The following is a 19,344-nucleotide window of genomic DNA, read 5'->3' on the forward strand; positions in this document are numbered from 1 at the left end:
TCCCTCTATTAGGTTCAAAACTAAAATTAACCATTGCTGAGGTTTGTTTCTTGCAACAGAATTGTCTCTTATATGCCTCACCCTCACAGCAGCAGTTGACTGTAGAAGTTGAGGTTAATTTTGTTTCTTCTTACAAATACTTGCAGCAACACCCTCACTGCCTGCAGACAGGACCAGTTAGTATATATCTGTGTTTAACCAGAAACTGGGACTGATTTTTCCCCCCTCAACAATTAATTTAAATCCTTTAACTAATTCTACAGATCTTTTGGGAACTGCAAGAATATTCTGCTAGTGGCCACCAGATGGAGTTTCTGAAACAGCTTTGATAACCCAATACTAGCATTCGTTTCAAAATGATCTTTCAAAGGTTTTGGAGATAAGAAAGAGTTGCAGAAGCTTAAATTTGCAAATTTTTTTTTTTTTTTTGCTAAAACTAGGCTTTTCAATTCACTTTGTAATTAGTAATTACAAATTGTATGGTGAGGTTTTGGTAGTGGAGGTGGGGAGAGGCTCCAGAGGAGGCTTCTGTGAGAAGCTGCCAGAAGCTTCTCCTGTGTCTGATAGATCCAGTGCCAGCTGGCACCAAGATGGACCCATAGATCACAGATCACTTGGAATATTCTGAGTTGGAAGGGACCCACAAGGATCCTTGACCCGCCGCTGGACAAGGCTGAGCCCACCAGTGCCGGTGGCAGCACCTCTGGGATAATGTATTTAAGAAGAAGGAAAAAAGTGTGCAAGTACAATTAGATAAAATAGATTCACCTTCTGGTTGTAAGTCTTGCCTTGAAGAACTTTTGATAGAAAAGGTTTTTTAAAATATATTTTTATACCTAATAAATTCACTTAATTTCATACTCCACTTATATACTTAATTCTGATAAGAATCTGATGTTTTAAAATATTTACTGTCATGATTTGTAATAATACAGAGGTTCTGCCTGCTTTAGACTGTGAATAACTTTTGACTGTTCTTGTACATGGAATTAGAAGTGCCAGTTCTTTAGAAGGAAGGAATATAAGGAAATCATATGGCCTTCCAAGTTAAGGAAAGGACTTGATGGGAAGAGAGAAGGATAAAATAGGAGAGAATACATCTCTGCTCTCCTGATGGAAAAAGAAGGTATTCATCATATGTCAAAGTGTTTTGATATAGAATGGAAAGCTAAAGGAAATACAACAGAACAAACATTTCACACTTCAGCCTTTTTGCCATGACAGTCTGCACAGCTGGGCTTGTACCACTAGACTGCTTTCACTTGGAAAAAGTATTGCATGAGATATTTTAGAAATACACAAGGTTTTGCTTATTAAGAAACTTCATAATTTAATCCATGAGCATCTGTTTCAGATTCATCAGTGCATTGAGCTCTTTACAGCTGCAGAAACTTAGGCAAGAATCAATTCTTCTCCAAGTCCTTGGCCCACAGCGGAACTGAGAACAGCACTTGGGCAACTTCTGCTTTTCTTTGGTCTTACCAGTCCTGTGCTGCTGCAGTGAAGCTCACGAGGAGGTCTCCAGCCTGGACACTGTGCTGCTTTCATTTTTATTTAGCAGTGATAAGTGGGGTATTATCTATGCATGTACCAACAGCACGAAAACAATTTAATTGCATTTCAGTTTTAAAAAAAAGGAAAAAAAAAAAGTGTTACCTCCCTTTGAGGTTTCTGGGAGCGGTGTCATATTTTCTTCACAACCTTGGGGCCTGTTTTCCTATTTATAATAGTTGAATGAGTATTTTCTGATTATGCTCAGTATTTCTGAGTATGCTCCAAAATGTAGTTGAGTTCTGTGAAATCTCATTGTATTGACAGAAAAGGGCAGATTCAGATGCCATGTCAGCCTGGTTTGTACTGGTGTAAACATCTTGACTTTGTTGAATCTGATCAACTCTTTTTCCTTGCATTTATGTAGTTCTCCCTTCACAAAGCTGTGGGCTTGTGAACTTGCATATGACTAACTCTGTTCTCACTGAAGATCCTTCAAGCCTCTGTTATATGCAAGGGGTTTTAGTAATCCAGCTGAGAAACAGCCTTTTTGGGTATGTTGGTTGTATCTTAAAGCTCTGTGGAATGAGGGATCAGGAAATCACTGCTCTATGTTTGTTCAGAGACGCTGGCTCTCCTATTTGAGTAACAGAAAACATCCTCTAAACCATTGTATGGAAATAAGGGAATCTTGTCACACACTAGGCTTTGACTAACTGGTGTAGTATTGCAACTTCCACTCTGACAGTTGCAATTTTCATTTGTTTCTCACTGAGACTTAAAACTCAGAAGCGCCTTGGACTGACTTTTTTTTTTTCTAAAGGAATTTACCAATAACTATTTTAAATAGAGTTTGCTATTATTTGCTGTCTTCCTACACTTTACAGGAAATTGAAAGGGAACAAATGAATAATTTGGTAAGTATAACTAGGAAAACACTTTCATATATGTGGGGTAAACTAACTGAACCATGGTCAGTGATCTTTTGGTTTTATGCAGTGGTTACTGCAATAAATGTGCTATGAGGTACATTATATTCTGAAAGCTACATTTTCTTTGGGATGACAGAGGTGTGGGTTACTGTATTATGTTGTTCTGGGAACCAAAAGGTGTTCTGCAGGGAGCTGACTGTGGCAGCACAAAGGAGAGGAAGTTGTCAGGATGTGGGCAATGTATGCATTAATCTCCATCCTTGTATTTTTGTGGTGCACTGTTACTGTCTTACAAGTTGCAGGATTTTTTACGCTGAAAAAATTTGGGAGAGTTATGTGCCTTTTTGCTTTCATTCTCAGCCAGCTTCATGCTGATGAATAATGAGATTTTAATGATGTCAAAATTATGGCCTGGAAATTTGATATCCAAGTCATGAAATTTGTTATGTTTGATTTAGTGAAGCAACACAGGTTTAACCTTGTCTACAATAGGTTTTTATCAAGAAAGCCAAAAAAAGTTCACACATCTCACTGACCAGATACACTTAAAACACTTTTTATTGAGAATGTATTATGAGTCAATAGTTCCTTTATGAAGCTTTCCAGAAAGTCCATTTCTGTAGTATTTTGACATGATATTGGAGGCCACAGTTCTTCATTGTAATAGAACCAGAAATTTTCTAGTGGCTGATCACTTTCTTCCATTAACTGAATTTACATCTTCAGAGACCAACACAATTTGATTCTGAAACTTTTGAAACTAGGACCTCTACTGAGTGAAGTCAACAAGGACCTGTCCTGAGTTAGCTGTGTTAATAACTCAAACAGAAGCAGAGCACGACAGTTTTGTTAGTTCATTGATTTGACTTAATTAGCGGTTCAGCAAGAGGGCAATAAGCCATAGATCAACTCAAATATTAAGTTTAATTCTGTGAGAAAATAACACTGTTAATAATGGCACTTAACTAGTGCTTACTTTCTAGTACACAGTATATACATATAGAAGCATACAGTACACCTTCCTGTTCAGAGGTTTACATTTAAATTATACACTTTAAGAAATAATTTAATAAACTCTTTGCAAATTCTTTTTACATCAGTAGGCTGATTTCTATCTTGCATATATACAGTATTTTATTCATATTTATTTAAATGTGAAATAGATAAGCCTCTATTTACAGTCATCAGAAACCTTCAGGTATTTGAAATGGAAAGGCCCCATTCTCGAGAACTTTGTAATTTGTCCATTGAATTTCTCTCTAGATTAAGATAACATGTATTTCCTTAAGTATTTTACTGCACTTGCTCCTCTACTCTTCTTTATATAAATATTGGAAAGCTCTCCCTTTCTGGGATACTGCTTTTTAAGAGATACCACGTGAGGGTGCTGCAATAAGTCCAGAATTTTCTTAAGAGAACAGCAGCCAGGCAGGTCCATGGCACAGTTGCTTTGAGGCAACTAATAAATCAAATTATCTCTTAAAAGAGGTTGAGTGGATACCAGTCTTGTTCATTAAATTATCAAAGCTGTTTGTATCTATGATTGCCATCACATTTAGTATTTATCAAGGATAAATGCAAACATATGTAGCTCTGTGGCAATAAAAAAAAAATAGGAAAAAATCAGATTTGATATTTCAAGCGTAAATTACATAAAACCCTGTCTTTCTCCATCTCTTAAACAGCAGCTTCCATTGAAATCATTGAATAATATTTGGGTCTTCATAAAGGAGTCATGCAAGTGAAGTAAACATGAGTGTAGAACAGTACCAGCTATACAAGTCCAAGCATGGATGGGAACAGGAGAGAAATGGAAGTTAAATAAATGGGGCAGAGAAGTGAAAAAGATAAAGAGAAATTATAGAAGAGCCATGATCTGAAACTGAGAATTTAACACAGAGAGAAAGGAACAGAAATAAAGGCAACAGTCCTGTTGGAGACAGAAAGTAAGATGTCTTAAGAGAAGGAGGAAATGGATGTAAGGAAGGAACGTGGAAGTTAAAATTGCACTTCGTGCTGCCTGTTCAGCCGCACTGTTCTGGCAGTGTCCCAGTTCTGAAAGCCCCTATTCACACCAGATAAGGCAGTTCCTCCCTGCTGGAACTCCTCCTGCATAATGGGACAGAATTTCTTTAACAGATTTTACGTGAGTGATTTAATGTGGTGCATTACGAAACCTAATTTTCCTCAGATGGGAAGGAGGAATCTCTTTGCTTGACAGCTGTAAGGAAAGATTTTTTTTCTTAAGCAGTTCTGTGTGGAAGTGAGTTTGAATGACCAAGATGTACAGAAATTCATAGAAAACCTTTCAAGAGGGAAAAAAATCAACCAAAACATCCACCATTGTATCAGCATAGAGGCACTATAAATGAGTGTGTGAGTTGGACAGAGTGATGAAGAACAGCTTCATTCCTTAACATGGTTTTCATCAAGGGCTAAAACTGTGAAGTAAACTGATGTAGTTATGCTGGATAGTTTTTGTGTGGAGAAAACACCACAGAAGTAAGATTATTTACTGTGTAGTCTTTAAGGGTTAGAAAGATTTCAATAAACTACGAAAAGCTGTTAAAAAAAGGACTAATGGAGAGTCTTCCACCAAAATGCTGACAACTTAAAGATGCTTGTGTATGAAGAAGATAAGCAAAGATGACTATGAGAAGAAATTGAGTAATGTTGAAGGGAAAAGGTATGAAAAGTCTGTTCCTCATCTGCTTTCCCCTTAGCACTTAAGCATGTGCCTCTGCTGACAGATAGGACCAGCTATCAGATGAGATTGTGCTCTAAGCAATGGAAAAGATTCAGATCTGGTTTTGCTCCATGTTTTTATTATACCTGAAGCTTGAAAAGCCACATTTTTTGCATAAGGTCACGTGGAATTTGAACTGTGTTGTGACAGATTAAGCAACAAAACAATGCTGTGGTGTTGCAGGGAGAGTAACAAAGATGTCTCATGGCCCCCAAACCAGTGGGAGAACCTCAGTTTCACTTGTACCCCTCTGTCATTAATAATGGAACAGCAGCACGGGAACAGGCAGTTCTTGGGTCAGTGCTTTGTAGTTTGTTGTTGTGGGTAATTATTTATGTGCTTCCTGCAGCATGTTTGTGGTTCTTATGTATTTCATCAAACCAGTAAAATTTGGTGATCTGGGCTGGATTTCTTCATCCCTACTGTGAAATACAGAAACTAGACTTTACTGTGTATCCAAGAATCCCATTGGGAGGCACTTCCATTTCTGGGAGGTCAGCAAAGGCTGATGCTGACTGGGATTCGTAGATATTACTCCCATTTTAAAACCTTGTATATATTGAGGAATTTTATATGGTTTCCAAAGCTTTAGTGATGCCCTAGATTAAAGAGAGTTTAATTTATTTGTTGCAAACATATCCCTTGAAAATACAAACTGTTAATCATAAACATATTTATTTTTTAAGATAATTACTCTCATTACATGAACATATGTGGACCATAACACTTAGCCAGACAATCTTTACTAGTTAAATTCTGATTTAACTTTGTAAACCACTGTGTCCTTCATTTTCATATGTGGAACAAACATCTTTAGGTTCCCTTAGAATTAGTCAATAAATATTTCTGGATTCTTGAAATGTTTTAGGATGCAAACAAAGGACTGGAAAATTAAAACACATTTTTGTTAATTGTTATAGCTAGGAAAAAAAATCACTTTACCATAAACTTTAAAACAGGTTAGTTGGTGTGAGAAAATAATTTCTGAAAATGGTAAATTAGGCTTCTTTTAGAGGGGATTCAGTGATGGAGAAAAAATTAAATAATTTAATTTATAATTAACATTTACTATTCGGGCATGTATAATTGGATCATATGATCTTCAGTAAAGATCATCTATATAATCTTCATTGAAAAACGCTATTTACTTCATCAAGGATAGCACTATCACTTCTTTGTACAGAAAATAAGGTAATACCTTTTTCTATACAAGATACAAGGTGCTGTGTCTTCAGTCAAGACTTCAATAAACTGCTTAGTGATTTCTTCAGACAGGAAGATTAGAGACATGAAGACAGAGTTTGTAACCAGTTCAGTGCACTGAAGGTATCAGATGTCACAGGTATTGCAGCACACTGGCCGGAGCCTCACGCGACTTCAGCAAACAACTATTTGAAAATTAAGACTGTTGCATTCAGCTGCAATGGAAGCTCCTTCCAGCCTCTTGGTTGGGACTCTTTAATGTCTCTGAGTGCCAACACAGCAGTATCACAGTCCCAAGAACACCAAGCACTGCAGTAACAGAGCACCAGGGGGGTTTGTCACACCTATGTCATGACTTGCTGTACTACTGTGCGCTCGTGAGAACACCCCTGATTCCCACAGTGTATCTTTTTAAGCAAACGTCGCAATTTGTTGGGAAAGTTTTTGTTAATGTATCTGTAGAGCAGAGGCATTACAAAGCTGCTTGAGAAAGCCAAGAATTTGGATAAAATCGTGGTAAAATGCAATATTCGAATGTAATTTATATCCGCAATTCTTCCTTGCAGGTTAGTAAACGTGCTTACCAAGAGAATAACGTAATAGGGTGTCCACAGCGTGAACTGTGTGCAGACTGTGGCAATCAAAAGCCTGTGCACTGACGGATCCAACCGCCCGGTGTCTTGATCCAGTGGCGTGGCCTCTTTGCGTATCCGCAGGATTAACGTGAGCGCGTAGAGCACCGCGATGGCGGGTACGACGTACCCGATGAACACCATGATGGCATCCGCTGCCTCTTGGTTCTGCATCTTGGAACACTCAATTATTTTGGTGGACACGTGATTGCAGACGTAGAACAGGAGAGATGAAAAACTCGTCAGCATGGCACCGCCCCAGATGAACCCACAGACGTGTTTGGTGTTGTACACACTCGACATGTAAGTTCGGGGGAGAGCGCGTTCGATGTAGTAGTCCAGACTGAGCAGTGTCGTAGAGTACATTGTAACTAAGGACGAGACGTTGAATAAAATAAGAAAGGTAATATAAACTTCATTGTTGGAATTCCAGATGGCCCATTTTGTATTGGCAACACCTAGAAGGTACATTGGTGCCAGAGCGTTGATGATGAGACCAGCAATGGCAATGTTGACAAAGTAAACATCTGGCATAGTCATGGTAGCTTTGTTGTAGAGGTTAACTAGGACCAGCAAGCCGTTGTAACAAAGGCCAATTGGGAAACATATAATGAGGTAGAGTAGGGAAAAGATGGACAGTACAAGGTCGAAGTCATGGCAGAGATGCTGGTCCTCACTGTTCTCAGTACTGTTGATTAAGGCTTCACAGCTCCACATAGTGATTTTAGCTTTTGTGTCTTCTTTGCTGGTTACCAGCTTTTCTGTAGAGAGAAAAATAGTGAAAGTGTTGTTGAAACATTATATTGTAAGTGAAATGCAGTATAGTGTGAAGAAAACATTTTAAACTTGAAGATTATATGCATCACATAGCTGACCTTGTTAGTCTAGGAGAAAGTAATCTGTGATTCAAAATTTTGTGAGACTAGTAAAGTTCTAACTAAAGTTCTAATGTCCTGAAGTTCTAACTGAAATGAAATTGGTTGCAAATGAGTTGATACAGGACACTCAACAGAAGTAAATTGTAAACTGTCTATAAGTACTGATGTAGTACATATGAATATTAGCACAATGGTATTTTTAAATTATCAAACAGTACCTTGTATATAGCTAGTAATATATAAGGGTAACTGCTGAAGAATGGAAGGATATAAACTGAAGCACAAATCTTTGTAATAAGATGGAGAATAGAGTTCTCTGAGGTGTTAAATAAGCTTTCCATTGAAAAGATGGTTTCTTGGGAGGCACATCCAAGGCAGTATGGTGGATGTGTACTGGATCACTGATAAAATTGACAAAGACTAGAGGAACTGGGAAGTGAGATGAAAGATTTAGGTTTTTTTAATAGGTCAGTTTGTATTCAGACTTCCAACCTATGACCATTTAGTTCTGAAAAAAAAACCAACAATGGACCTCTGTAGTCCAAGGAACCTAATATCAGGGCAGCCTGACTTTCAAAAAAGGCAAGAGTTAGCTATCATTTCCTCTCAAAATAGCATGAATTCTTTAAAGTATGCTACTATCAGTTGTTATCCAGCCATCTTTGCTTTATGGTCAGTAAGGAGATAACGTTTTAACTGAAATAACTGAACTTCAAAGCAATTGTGAAAAGTCTCTTTCCAAAATGCAGAAATAAGAAATAACCTCTAAAGTACAACTCAAAACCTGCACTTAAAATCACAGTTATGATTCCTGCCAGCTCATTTCTGGGCCAGTGTGGAGTTTATGCAGCAGGTGATTTCCCGTGTACTCCGACACTGTCACACACTCCTGTGGTTTTTTGCACACTTCCCTTTCAGCACGTACAGAAAAGTGTAAGCACACATACCTGCATTCTTTCCAGAGAGAGAGAGCAAGATTTAATCAAATCCCCAATAAACATTGTGCAATGAAAATGAATGCTACTAGACAACATGCTATACTCTGTGAACCATATGGCTGAATTACACAGCGTGGGGTTTGTAAGCTTATGAATACATGGGTGCATCTCTCTAGTGCTAATTCTTTGACACTTCAGTCACAGTACAGAATTTGCCCCCAAATCACGTCAACTTTCATGATTTATTTCCCATTGCAGTTGTTTTGTGTACATTTTTCTTATAAATACCATAACCTGTACCAGAAATCAGGCTAAAAATGCAGTCATTTTAGCTGGGCAAGCAAATTTTTATTCCACTGTCCTGTGCTGGCTTTCCTCAGAGAAGTGACTTCTGTGGCAGCAGTACCAGCTGCAGTTCTGTTGTTTTCAAAGCCTGTTTTCACCTTTGTGGGAAAACTTACTTTTTTGGTTCACTTTCTCAATTCAGTTTTTTAGCTATAGTACTGCATATGAATGGACTGTATCATATCTTTACGTTGTCTTTCCATCCTCATGCTATTTTTGAGCACTGAAAACAACCCAGTTTGTTTTCAGGAAGCATCTGTTGTTTTAAGTTTTTAAGAAAGAAAAAGCAAAGCTGTTTTTTGCGCAGTTGAAGGGAACCAAAACTACATTGAACTGTTATGACTTGATTCAAGCAAAGCAACAGACTGGAACCAGATATTGCAAATATATGCATTATGGTGAGTGCAAGGGTGACTAAGCACAGGCATGGATACAATCACGTAATTCCATTATGTAGGTTTATCCTTAAGCATGTAGCTTTGATTACTCCAGACTGAGTTACATCAGCCACAGAGTAACTTGCCTGTATATTGTCTCAGAAGATCAACAGTCTTTGCTACCACACTTTGTATTTTACAGAGCAGGGGGATGTCTGGTTTCACAAGTGTTTTTAGTAATTACCCCTTTTTTCTTCACATAGTTTAACACGATTCTGTTTCAATGAAATAGCAATAGAAATGGCAGGTGATTCTCTGTGTTAAACAGTCATCTGACGTGAATTACAATATTTACATCTGAAATGAGCAAAAATAAAATCCAAATAGAAATATTTTCGTAAGAAATTTTGTTGATGACTCCTAAGTTACCAGGTGAGATATTTTTGCCACTAATGCCGAAATCACCCATGTTTAATGGTCACTTACCGGCGAAGGCACTGAACCTGTTTGCTGTGCTGTGCAGGCCCAGCTCAGCATTTCTCACCCAGCCGTCTCTTTTGTCATTTTTAAAGGCAGTTTTGCCGTCACAGTTTTACCGTGTCTGGGTGAGTCCTTGCGATCCCTGAACGCAGCTTGACTCGCTCAGTCTAAGCTGACCCCCTTCCCTCTCCGGTCACAAGGAGCTCTGTCTGCAGTCCCAGGTTGACTCTGTTGCATAAGTGAACGCTGCAGCCTCTTGTTTACAGTGGCCTGACTCGGCCGGCCGCGGCACTTCCCAGGTTCTCCTTGCTTTTAGACCCGGGATCAGGTTGAAAATGAAAGCCGGCCGTGGGCAGGGAGCGGGGAGCGCTCCGTGCCCGCCGCCGCTCCGCGCCCGCCGTTCCCACGGCGCGGCCGCCGCGCTCCGGAGCCTCTTACCTTCCCTTCACATTGGCATTCCTCCGAGCCGCATTCCCGAGGAAGGAAGCCGGCCGCGAGGCCCCGGCGTGGTTCTCCTTGGGAACATGGTGCTGGCCGTGCCAGCGCCCGCCTGGGCGCTGCTGCCTGCGCTGCACTTGTTTTTGCTCTATAAGTTACTCACAAGTTTCTGCTTGGCTTGGCAGCCGCCTGGCCCCTCCCTTTCCCTGTTTACAGCCAGTTTCAAGAAGTGAGAGGCTCCGGTCGGAGCTGTGTTGGATCCAGCTCGCTTTTGTAGTCTCTGGGTTTCAGATTTACTACTTAAAATACACGGGGCTGCCGGAGCACGCAGGTTTGTCGTGGTATTGTCATCGGCGCTGGGGGTCTCTGGGGACGCTGCAGAGGCTGTGCCATTCCCTGCGACTGCAATCAACAGCCCCTGGTTCAAGAGCGTGGGGTTTATTTTTAACCCGGGATGAGAATGTGTAGCTTTGAGGTTTCAGTTTTATAGGCAATATATCCTGAACAATCGGTATTTAAAAATTCCCGTACTACAAAGTGCACAGGTGCTTGTGGTGCTGGTAAACATGAGCCAGCTTGTAGCACAAGGTAGGAAGAAAAGTTTCTGAGTGTTTAATTTGAATTTGGAGATTGTTTTGGTGTTGTGAAACGGCATTACGACATGACCCTCGTTTTGTGATGGTGTTATGGGGTTCAGTTCTGCTTCCTTTTTTAAAAAGTTGATTGCTCTCAAGAGTATTTGCATGTCACTCGCAGTTAATGGATGTGTGGATATTTTCTACAACTTTAAAATGCATCATTTCTCAAAAGAGTTTTTGAACTGCAGGTTGATAATTTATCCCATTCTGAGTTTTGTACTGTGGTTGTTCTGTTGTTTATACATAAACTCCTTGGACTAATGAAATAAAGTTAGTAGCTTTGAAGTGTGTTTTTAACTGATATCACCAATCAAAACAGTGTTGCCTTGCTTTCTCAAAATAATTTGTCATATTTTTACAAATTTGCAGGCTTTATTCCATAGCAAATAAACACCAATGTAAAACTCCTTCATGTAAAATTAAGCAGGTGTTTATGGAATAAATACCAGAAAAACACTAAAAATGGTTACTGAGTTTGAGTTCTATCTGACTGCAGTTTGGGTTGGATTTTTTTAGGTAAGGTCTGTCTGTGCTGCTTGGTTTGTATTTAAAGGTTCATTATCAGTATGTAAAACCACTGCAACTCCCAAATGGCAGAAATTTCCTAGGGTCCTGTTTGATACATTGTCCACAGACAGAATTGTATATGTGCTGTGGATAACTCCATATTACAAACTGTGGCATCAAGTGTTTGTTGCCTCAAAACTTTAGAAGGACTTTTATCATCAGAAGTTGACAGGAGAAACAGCAAAGTAGGAAAGGTATTTGTGTAGAAGCACTTTTAGAGTGCTGATACTTGGCCAAAAGCCAATTTCTTTACACTCCATTAAAGCTGAAGGTGGTTTTATTTAGATACAAATTTGCATAAGGTACTTAAGAAAAAACTTCTTAAAACGCAGCAGGAAAAGTTGAGAGCGCTTTGTGGCAAAGATTATTTTAGAAAAGATGCATGAAACGAACTTTAATTAATGAGAAAGAAACAAAGTGCTGCTCAGTTGTATTACAGAGTCCATAGCTGCAGTCAGGTTTTTTCAGGCATTTTCATTCATAATGCAGCACTAAGTTGCAGAGCAGGTTGGGTCACAGTTTGAAGCATGACCATTCTACACTCAGATTATTTTATTTGACTTAAAGACCCCAAACCTTTATCCAGCTGCAGCACTGTCTGATTTTTTTTGTTTATACACTAAATGGTTTATCTACTTGCTTGCTCTGTTATCATCTGTATGTTAGGTAGCTCTTACCTAGTTTATCAACCTCTGAATATGTGTTTTCACAAGCTGTAATATCATTATAAACTGTACATAGCTAATAAAGCTGGTGCCAACAAGGCAAGTTTCTAAAAAGGCCTAAGACTCGTACCTTCATCATGTTTTCTTGAGTTCCCACAGGATCTCTTAATTCTTACAAACTGAAACCCAAAGGTGCTGCCTAAGGGAAGGCTGGGCCCTATGTAGAGCTTTGCTGGACAGCACAGATTTGCTTCAGATCTAGACTGAGAAAACTAAAAATCTTGGCCAGAAGTGCTGCATTTATACATAAACCATGACTTAGTAGACTGTCAGCTCCTCATGAGGGTTTGAAAGTTTTTGAAAGTGTCGTGCTAAATATTACTTATGGATTAGTTCTTAAAACTTTAAATAGTGGATGATCAATATTTCTGGAAGAAAACAAACCTGCAATTAGCTGTACCTCAAGGGGAACATTCTCTGAACTCTCAAGTGTGAGAGGATGAAGTGTCACACTGCTGTAATGTCTCAGCCTGGGTAACATGACATTTCTTTAGGCTTACTAGCTTATGTACATACCATAGGGATTAACAGAAAACATGTTGGCTGGATATACAGAAAAATAAAACTCGATTGCCCAGGTTAGATGTGAGGGGCAAGAAAATGCAGCAGTGCAGGCAAGTAGGTTTCAGAATATATTTTCCTCATGCAATTGCTGAGTTGGTGCTGTTTATAATATAATGATACAGCTCAGATAAAATGCTTTTAACATGAGTAGAGAAGAAAATCCTGCTTGATACTGGGGGCTGGGCTGAAAAACAGGCCCCTTCCAACCCTATCATTTTATGTCTTTGTGGCGCAACCATTGACCAGTTTGGCGGGTGGTAAGTTTGTAATTGATATCGGCTCCATTTGTAACGTGGTTAGTTCAGTGCAATGCAAGGTGAAAGAAGGCACAACTAAATAGTAAGAGTAACTGATACAAAGAGCACTGAATATAAGTCTCTCTTGGATGCTTAAAAAGGAACAAATTAAAAAGCAAGAGTAGGTCAGTTGGAAGAGAGGGAGCAAGGAGTTGGCCACCCCGGCAGGTGAACTAATGGAAGAGCATGGTCCCACTGATTTCACCCTTCACTAGGCTCAGGGTTTAGAAAACCCTCTCCCTTTGCAGTATAACTTGCTTTAGTAGCGGCAAAACAATAATTAAAAACAAAACCCAAGGAAACCTTTGACTCATACAACCCAACTCTTGCCTACTCCAGCTTCATTCTGCACAATTGGAGTGCCCATTTCCACCTTTATAGCTTATTGCCTCCCCTTGGGCCAGCGTTATTTCTTAACTGTTCCTTCTGTCCAGGCATAAATTCTTATGTACATTTCCTTGTTCTTAAAAGAAGTCTTGCATTTCACATCTGCCTGGCTCTTGCTTTCCTCTTTATCTCTCCCTGATGACTCCTTTACAGTTAAAGTTGCACCTCCCACCATTATTTGCTCATACGACACACTTACGGTATCACACTCGACTTATGACAGGGTTTCCAAGTACTCTTTCACTTCTACTTCTCTTGTTATTTTCCTATGGGACATCCCAGGCTTTTCTTAGGCATGTTGAGTCAACAGGAAAAAGTACATTGTCAGGAACTATAAGGATGTATTTCTGTTGCATGTGGGATGAGTACAGAGATACCCATGTTTCTGAAACTGTTCTTTGCCCTTTGCTCATCCCTTGAGGTTGCTCACTCTGCTTTTCTAGAAATTCTGACTATATTTTGTCTTCAGAGCACTTCAAAGCTTAGCTCCTTCCTGTGACCTTCTTTATTGTTCCACATACGTTTGCAACCTCTGCCACTTGTTTATCCTTGCATTCTGTGAGCACAATCTTAGTGGTAAATCATCTGCATAGCAGCTGCCTGGTCCTTCAGATCCCACTTGTGCTATGATAATCTGCTTACTGTCCCTGGCCTCTTGGGAACCTAAATAGATGCACTTTTTTTCCCCTGTTTTGATGTTTTGGTGTTGTTGCTAAATATATAGATAATATAAGGTAAAGGTATTAACATAATATAACTGTTAACAATGTCAGCTGCACACTTTGTTGCTATTTAGACTGTTCAGCTCTTTGGAATCTGAGTTCATGTAAGGCCACATCAGAAGTAAGTCTCTGCAAATTGCTGTCACAGGTCACTAAGCATCAACAAATGAGTTCAGATGTTCTTTTGGTTGGAAAGAAAGAGGAAAACTTGATTTTAGGTTATGGCAACTGTTTTTTAAAATGTGCATCTTCTCTAATAGGTTAGATCTACAGAACTTTCTTCTGTTTTCAGAGTTCGTAGAGGATTGCTCAGAACAACGTGTGTACCCCTCAGACATGGATAACTGTATTTGCTTCAGTTTCTCTTCCACCCCTCAACATTTAAGCAGCTTAAAGCTTATGAGAACAGATAACGTACTCCAATAAAGAAAGACAAAAAAGATCAACTACTCTGGAAACCATAATAAAAACTGCCAAGTGGTGTTTTTAAGAGCCCGTTAGATCTGTTGGAGAGAGTCACTGTGACAGTGGTCTGGAAGGTTCTAATAACCCAGTGCTACAGGGTCAAAGTTCTGTGGAGAGGAGATAGTCCAGCGTTAGGGCCCCTAAAGATTCGTGTGGAAGGAATCCCATGTTCAGACACAGATATTATCTGCCAGGCACATCTGCCACTCTGGATAAATCCTCTTTTTGTGCTGTTTGTTTCTTTGCAGTGGAGCCTCTGCAGGGGTTCTGTTGCTGTGCCCTCCTGGCAGCTGCTCGGGAATGGGGCTCTGCATGGGTTAACTCTATAAACTCAATCATGTTTTGATAAGTTCTCTCAGTGTCCCAGTATCAGATGAGTGTGACTGGTCTCCTGCTCCACCTCTTCCCGACTCCAGCTTTATCACTGAATTCTGTAAGAGCCTCTAATATGGAAAACATGACATATCGTTTCTTTTTTAGTGTTTATGTGCAGCAAAAAAGAATTCACCTTAGAGTGAACAGTGCAGCTCTTAATACATCATATACGTGTGGTGGGTTAAGGTTTCACTGCTGCAAAAGGTGAAATACCTTATTTTTGTGCAGTTCTTCAGATGGGGATTCCATCAGGCAGAATGAATTTATGCAATGGTTACTTCTATTCACCTACAGGCAGCTTCACTGCCTGGGTTCCTGAAATGAGATGCAATTTTGAGATGCCCAAATAGCCACTAGATAATACTTTTTTTAAAAAAACTGAGTTATATGCAAAACAAAGCCCCTGTAATTTTCCTAGTATTCATATTTGCTTCCAGTAACTTACGGTGTATTAAATAACAGGAATAATTTGAATGAATGTAGTATTAGAAAATCAGCTTACATAAGGTGCTTTGGGTCCTGGACTTTATAAAGTTGACCAGTTGGAATACAAGAAGTGACAGCTTTTAATCATCAGCAGAGTACACAGCACCATTCAGAGTGCTGAACAGCCAGTTAGCACTGCTGCAGTTCTGGGCTGTGTTGTCAGAGCCCTTAGGAGCTGATTTTGATGCAGCTATCCTCTTTTAAAGCTAAGTGGCAACAAACTTAAATAAAATTCGGTGTCAAGGTGACTGAGAGTTGCTATGTATATATATATTATTTTTTTAACTGAACTATGGAAACCAAATTAAAAATAAAATTTCAGTTTCTTGTAGAGCACACAAAAAATATTTTCGTTCAGTTTAAAAGTGAATGTAAGTTGCAGATTCTTTTCATATGAAATATTTCGACTCAGTGGATCTAACAAGGGTTACATGGACCTTTGGAAGGCTGAAGTTGTGATGCTGATGTTCAGAACAACTGGGACTTGGTAGATTTACACAGTAGACACACTTTATCCCACTGTTTTTAGTTAAAGTATTTGTTCATTTATTCTGTTTTAAGGAATTGAATACACTAGGTGGGCAATATCATTAAAGAATCTTTCTTAAATGATATCAGTGTTTAACTGTAAGGGGTTTTGCCCCCAGTATGTACAGACACTTAAACTGGAGGGCAACAAGTCAGTTAATAGTGGTTTGAGGGGGAAATTGTTTATGAACCTTATATGTTCCTTTTTTAATATAAAGATCATCAGATCATGAAGACTAATTTAAAACTTTCTGCTAAGGCCTTTTTATTATTTGAGAAAATATAAGATTACAGGGCAGTTTTATGGTAAAATCGTTTCTCTAGGTAATTTCTTTAAATCATAGGTGCCACATTTGCACCTCTTACAAAATAGCAAGTGCCCAGATTTCTGCATTTCCAGCATTTTGGAGCTGCTCAGGTTCCAGGTAAGGAATGTCTGTACTTCTGGTTTATGTAAATCGGCATCACTCCAGTAAAGAAGAAAGATTCTCACCAGTCAAAATTAATGCAAATTATGCCAATGCTAGGCATTGCAGACTGAATTTATTCCAGGAAAAGAGTGTCAAAGGTGCATGGACTGTGCTGGAATTACTCTGTAAATGAGCTGGCACAGTGAGTTGGCAGGGTGGAAACAGCAGCTCTTATCTTCCCCCACTGTTTGTCAGCTCAGGGCTCGTGGCAGGGAACACTGCTGAAATTTGGCAGCACGGAAACATTCCCCACAGATATTTTGGTGCCAGTTGCAAAGACTGACAGGAGGCACAGATGGTACTTTTCCTGGAAACTATAATGTAATGCTGTTTCCTATTAGAAACGTCGGCGAAAGCTGACCCAGTGACTTATCAGCAAGACATCACGTTGGCTGTGTAGGAAACTGTTGTGGAACAGACTCTGACTGCAGGGACCAGGTTTCCAGTAAATGCAGAAATATTGACATAGTCCTGTATCAGATAACACATACAGGAATTAGTACGAAAATTGTTTGAGTTTTAGAGTTTGAAGGGAAAAATCGTCCCTCAGCAGATTTGCACTAAAGCTGAAATGACTTCAAAATTTGTCACATCCGTTGGAGATAAACATATCTTTCTGTTAATTGTCAGCAAGCCCGAGACATCTTGTTCCTGACACTCCTGTGGCTTTTCGTTTCCACTGCTTGGTGAAGGAAATAGCATTTTCTAGCTGCCTCCTGGATGAACTTGAACAATTACTGATTACATCTTATTCCATTTATAATGTCTGAAAAAAAATCTTTTAACTTTACATTCTGGGGGGTCCAAGTATAATATTAATGCTGATCTAAGGTTATTATTAGACTGCAAGATTTGGAGAAGGGGCTTGCAATTAATTAAGAGGCATCTTACAGATGTGAATGGGCTCTGACTTGTCCATGTACTGCTTGTCATGTGTCACTCCTCACTCTACTTTATCAGTGACAGGGTTTTTTACGCCTTAGTCATCAAAATTTTCTCCCAATAAACTTGATTTCTTATAGGGCTCCCCATTGCAGCCATATGTATATATGAAACCTGAAAAAGCCAGGAATAACCTTTAGCACTTTTTGTTCTGGGATACTGGCAAAGGGTTTGACAGGTTTAAGTATCTGATGATTTGATTTGAGTCCTTGGCCATCCTTTCACAGGTCTGTGGGTGTGGAGACTTCCTTAGATACTCCTAAAGGGTGTTGTTTTTCCAGCCCAGTATGAGGCTGGGAAAATGTTTCCAAGGGCAGAAAAACCCAAGTAGTACTAGGGGAAGAAATGAGCAAAGGAGTCTGAGAGCTCTGTAAACCAGGACTCTTTAAACCTAAAGCTTCCCTCTTCAAAAACATCTGTACCTGCAGCCACCTGTTATCCACATTGTGTCCGTTCCACGGTACTTTGGAAAGCCGTGGTTAGGATTTGTACAAATTCCTGGGACTACAGCCAAGTAAATGGCATGGAAATAAATACTAGTGCTTACTAATTGCAGTGTATTGATTCACATGCTGCACAGCAATCACTTCTTTAAAAAATGTGAACAGGTTTTTTTGTAGAGATTTTTTAGTGTCCTTGGTAGGTAACACGCTGCTTTAAAAGTCTTGCACACCCCAGGAAGCCAGCACGACTTCTGTAGCAGATTTGTTACTGCAGGAGCCTCCATATATAAAATTATATTGGGTTTGCATGGCAAGGTGTTCAGTTTTATTTCTCATTACCCTACTCTAATTTGATTGGTAATGAATTAAATTAATTTTTCTGTAAATTGAGTCCATTCTGCTCAGGATGGTAATGGGTGAGTGATCTCTCCCTGTCCTTCTCTTGACCCATAAGCCTTTAGCTATGTTTTCTCTCCCTTGTCCAGCTGACGAGGGGAGCAATAGAGCAGCTTTGGTGGGCACCTGGTGTCCAGCCAGGGTTAGCCCACCTCAAAAATAAATATATAATCTGCTTCCTCCTGTGCTAATGAGTGGAAGCCTGAGGAGTAATTAGTTTGTCACAGAGCCGGTTTCTTAGTAATGATTGATAAATGGATGTTTTTACAGAGCCCACACAGGCACTGGGTGCTTATGAACAGTAAAGCATAGTTTGCAGGGAGGTCACTGGAGCCTGCTAGTCTGTCCTCAGTTAAATGAGCCATACTTGTTGTAGCTGTTGTGGAAAATATGCAGAATATTCTGATAATCTCTTGTCTGATGTTCAGAGCCTGCACACGCGAGTTCAAATGAATCATTCTGAAGTGCAGATCACAAACATTGATGTCCACATGAATCACTTTGTCCAGACACTTGATTAACTTTTTTGCATCATTTCAGAATCAGTCCAGCTTCTGTAGAAATCCATGGAATTCTGCTCGGGCTGAAGTGATGGGGCCAATCAGACACGTGAAGGATGTGATGCCCGCATGACAAATAGGGTGCTGCCTTTTGTGCTGCTTTAGCATTTGTATTAGAACAACATAAAGTTCAGCTGACAGAGCCCTAAGGGAAAGTAGGTGTTCTGCTACATACAGTAGAAAACAGATTTGCAAATATCACGGTGATTAGTGTAGTTAAAAATGCTTAGGGAGGCTCAGAAGGCCAGCAGTTGTTCTGCTTATTCAAAGCTTCTGCTGAAAGCAGTTAGGAAATTTTTGGTGCTTTGTAGTTTGCCTTT

General features: G+C 39.5%; 1 protein-coding gene across 2 annotated transcripts in view; it reads right to left on the reverse strand.

Annotated features, from left to right (window-relative positions):
- Positions 1 to 2,963: 2,963 nt before the first annotated feature.
- GPR146 (G protein-coupled receptor 146) overlaps positions 2,964 to 19,344 on the reverse strand; it is a 50,451-nt gene continuing 34,070 nt past the window's right edge. The window contains exons 1-2 of one of the 2 annotated variants that reach the window (XM_027726157.2): positions 10,461 to 11,664; positions 2,964 to 7,765 (exon numbers count right to left, since the gene is read on the reverse strand). In XM_027726157.2, the coding sequence (XP_027581958.1) occupies positions 6,717 to 7,721 (1,005 nt within the window). In that variant the 5' untranslated portion in view covers positions 7,722 to 7,765; positions 10,461 to 11,664 and the 3' untranslated portion in view covers positions 2,964 to 6,716. Of the gene's footprint in view, positions 7,766 to 10,460; positions 11,665 to 19,344 lie in introns of those variants that run through there. The other variant, XM_027726156.2, reaches the window with a different exon arrangement.

This window comes from Pipra filicauda, unplaced genomic scaffold (assembly GCF_003945595.2).
Source record: "Pipra filicauda isolate LSUMZ 115617 unplaced genomic scaffold, ASM394559v2 scaffold129_size2064235_pilon, whole genome shotgun sequence".
NCBI classification, from domain to species: Eukaryota; Metazoa; Chordata; class Aves; order Passeriformes; family Pipridae; genus Pipra; species Pipra filicauda.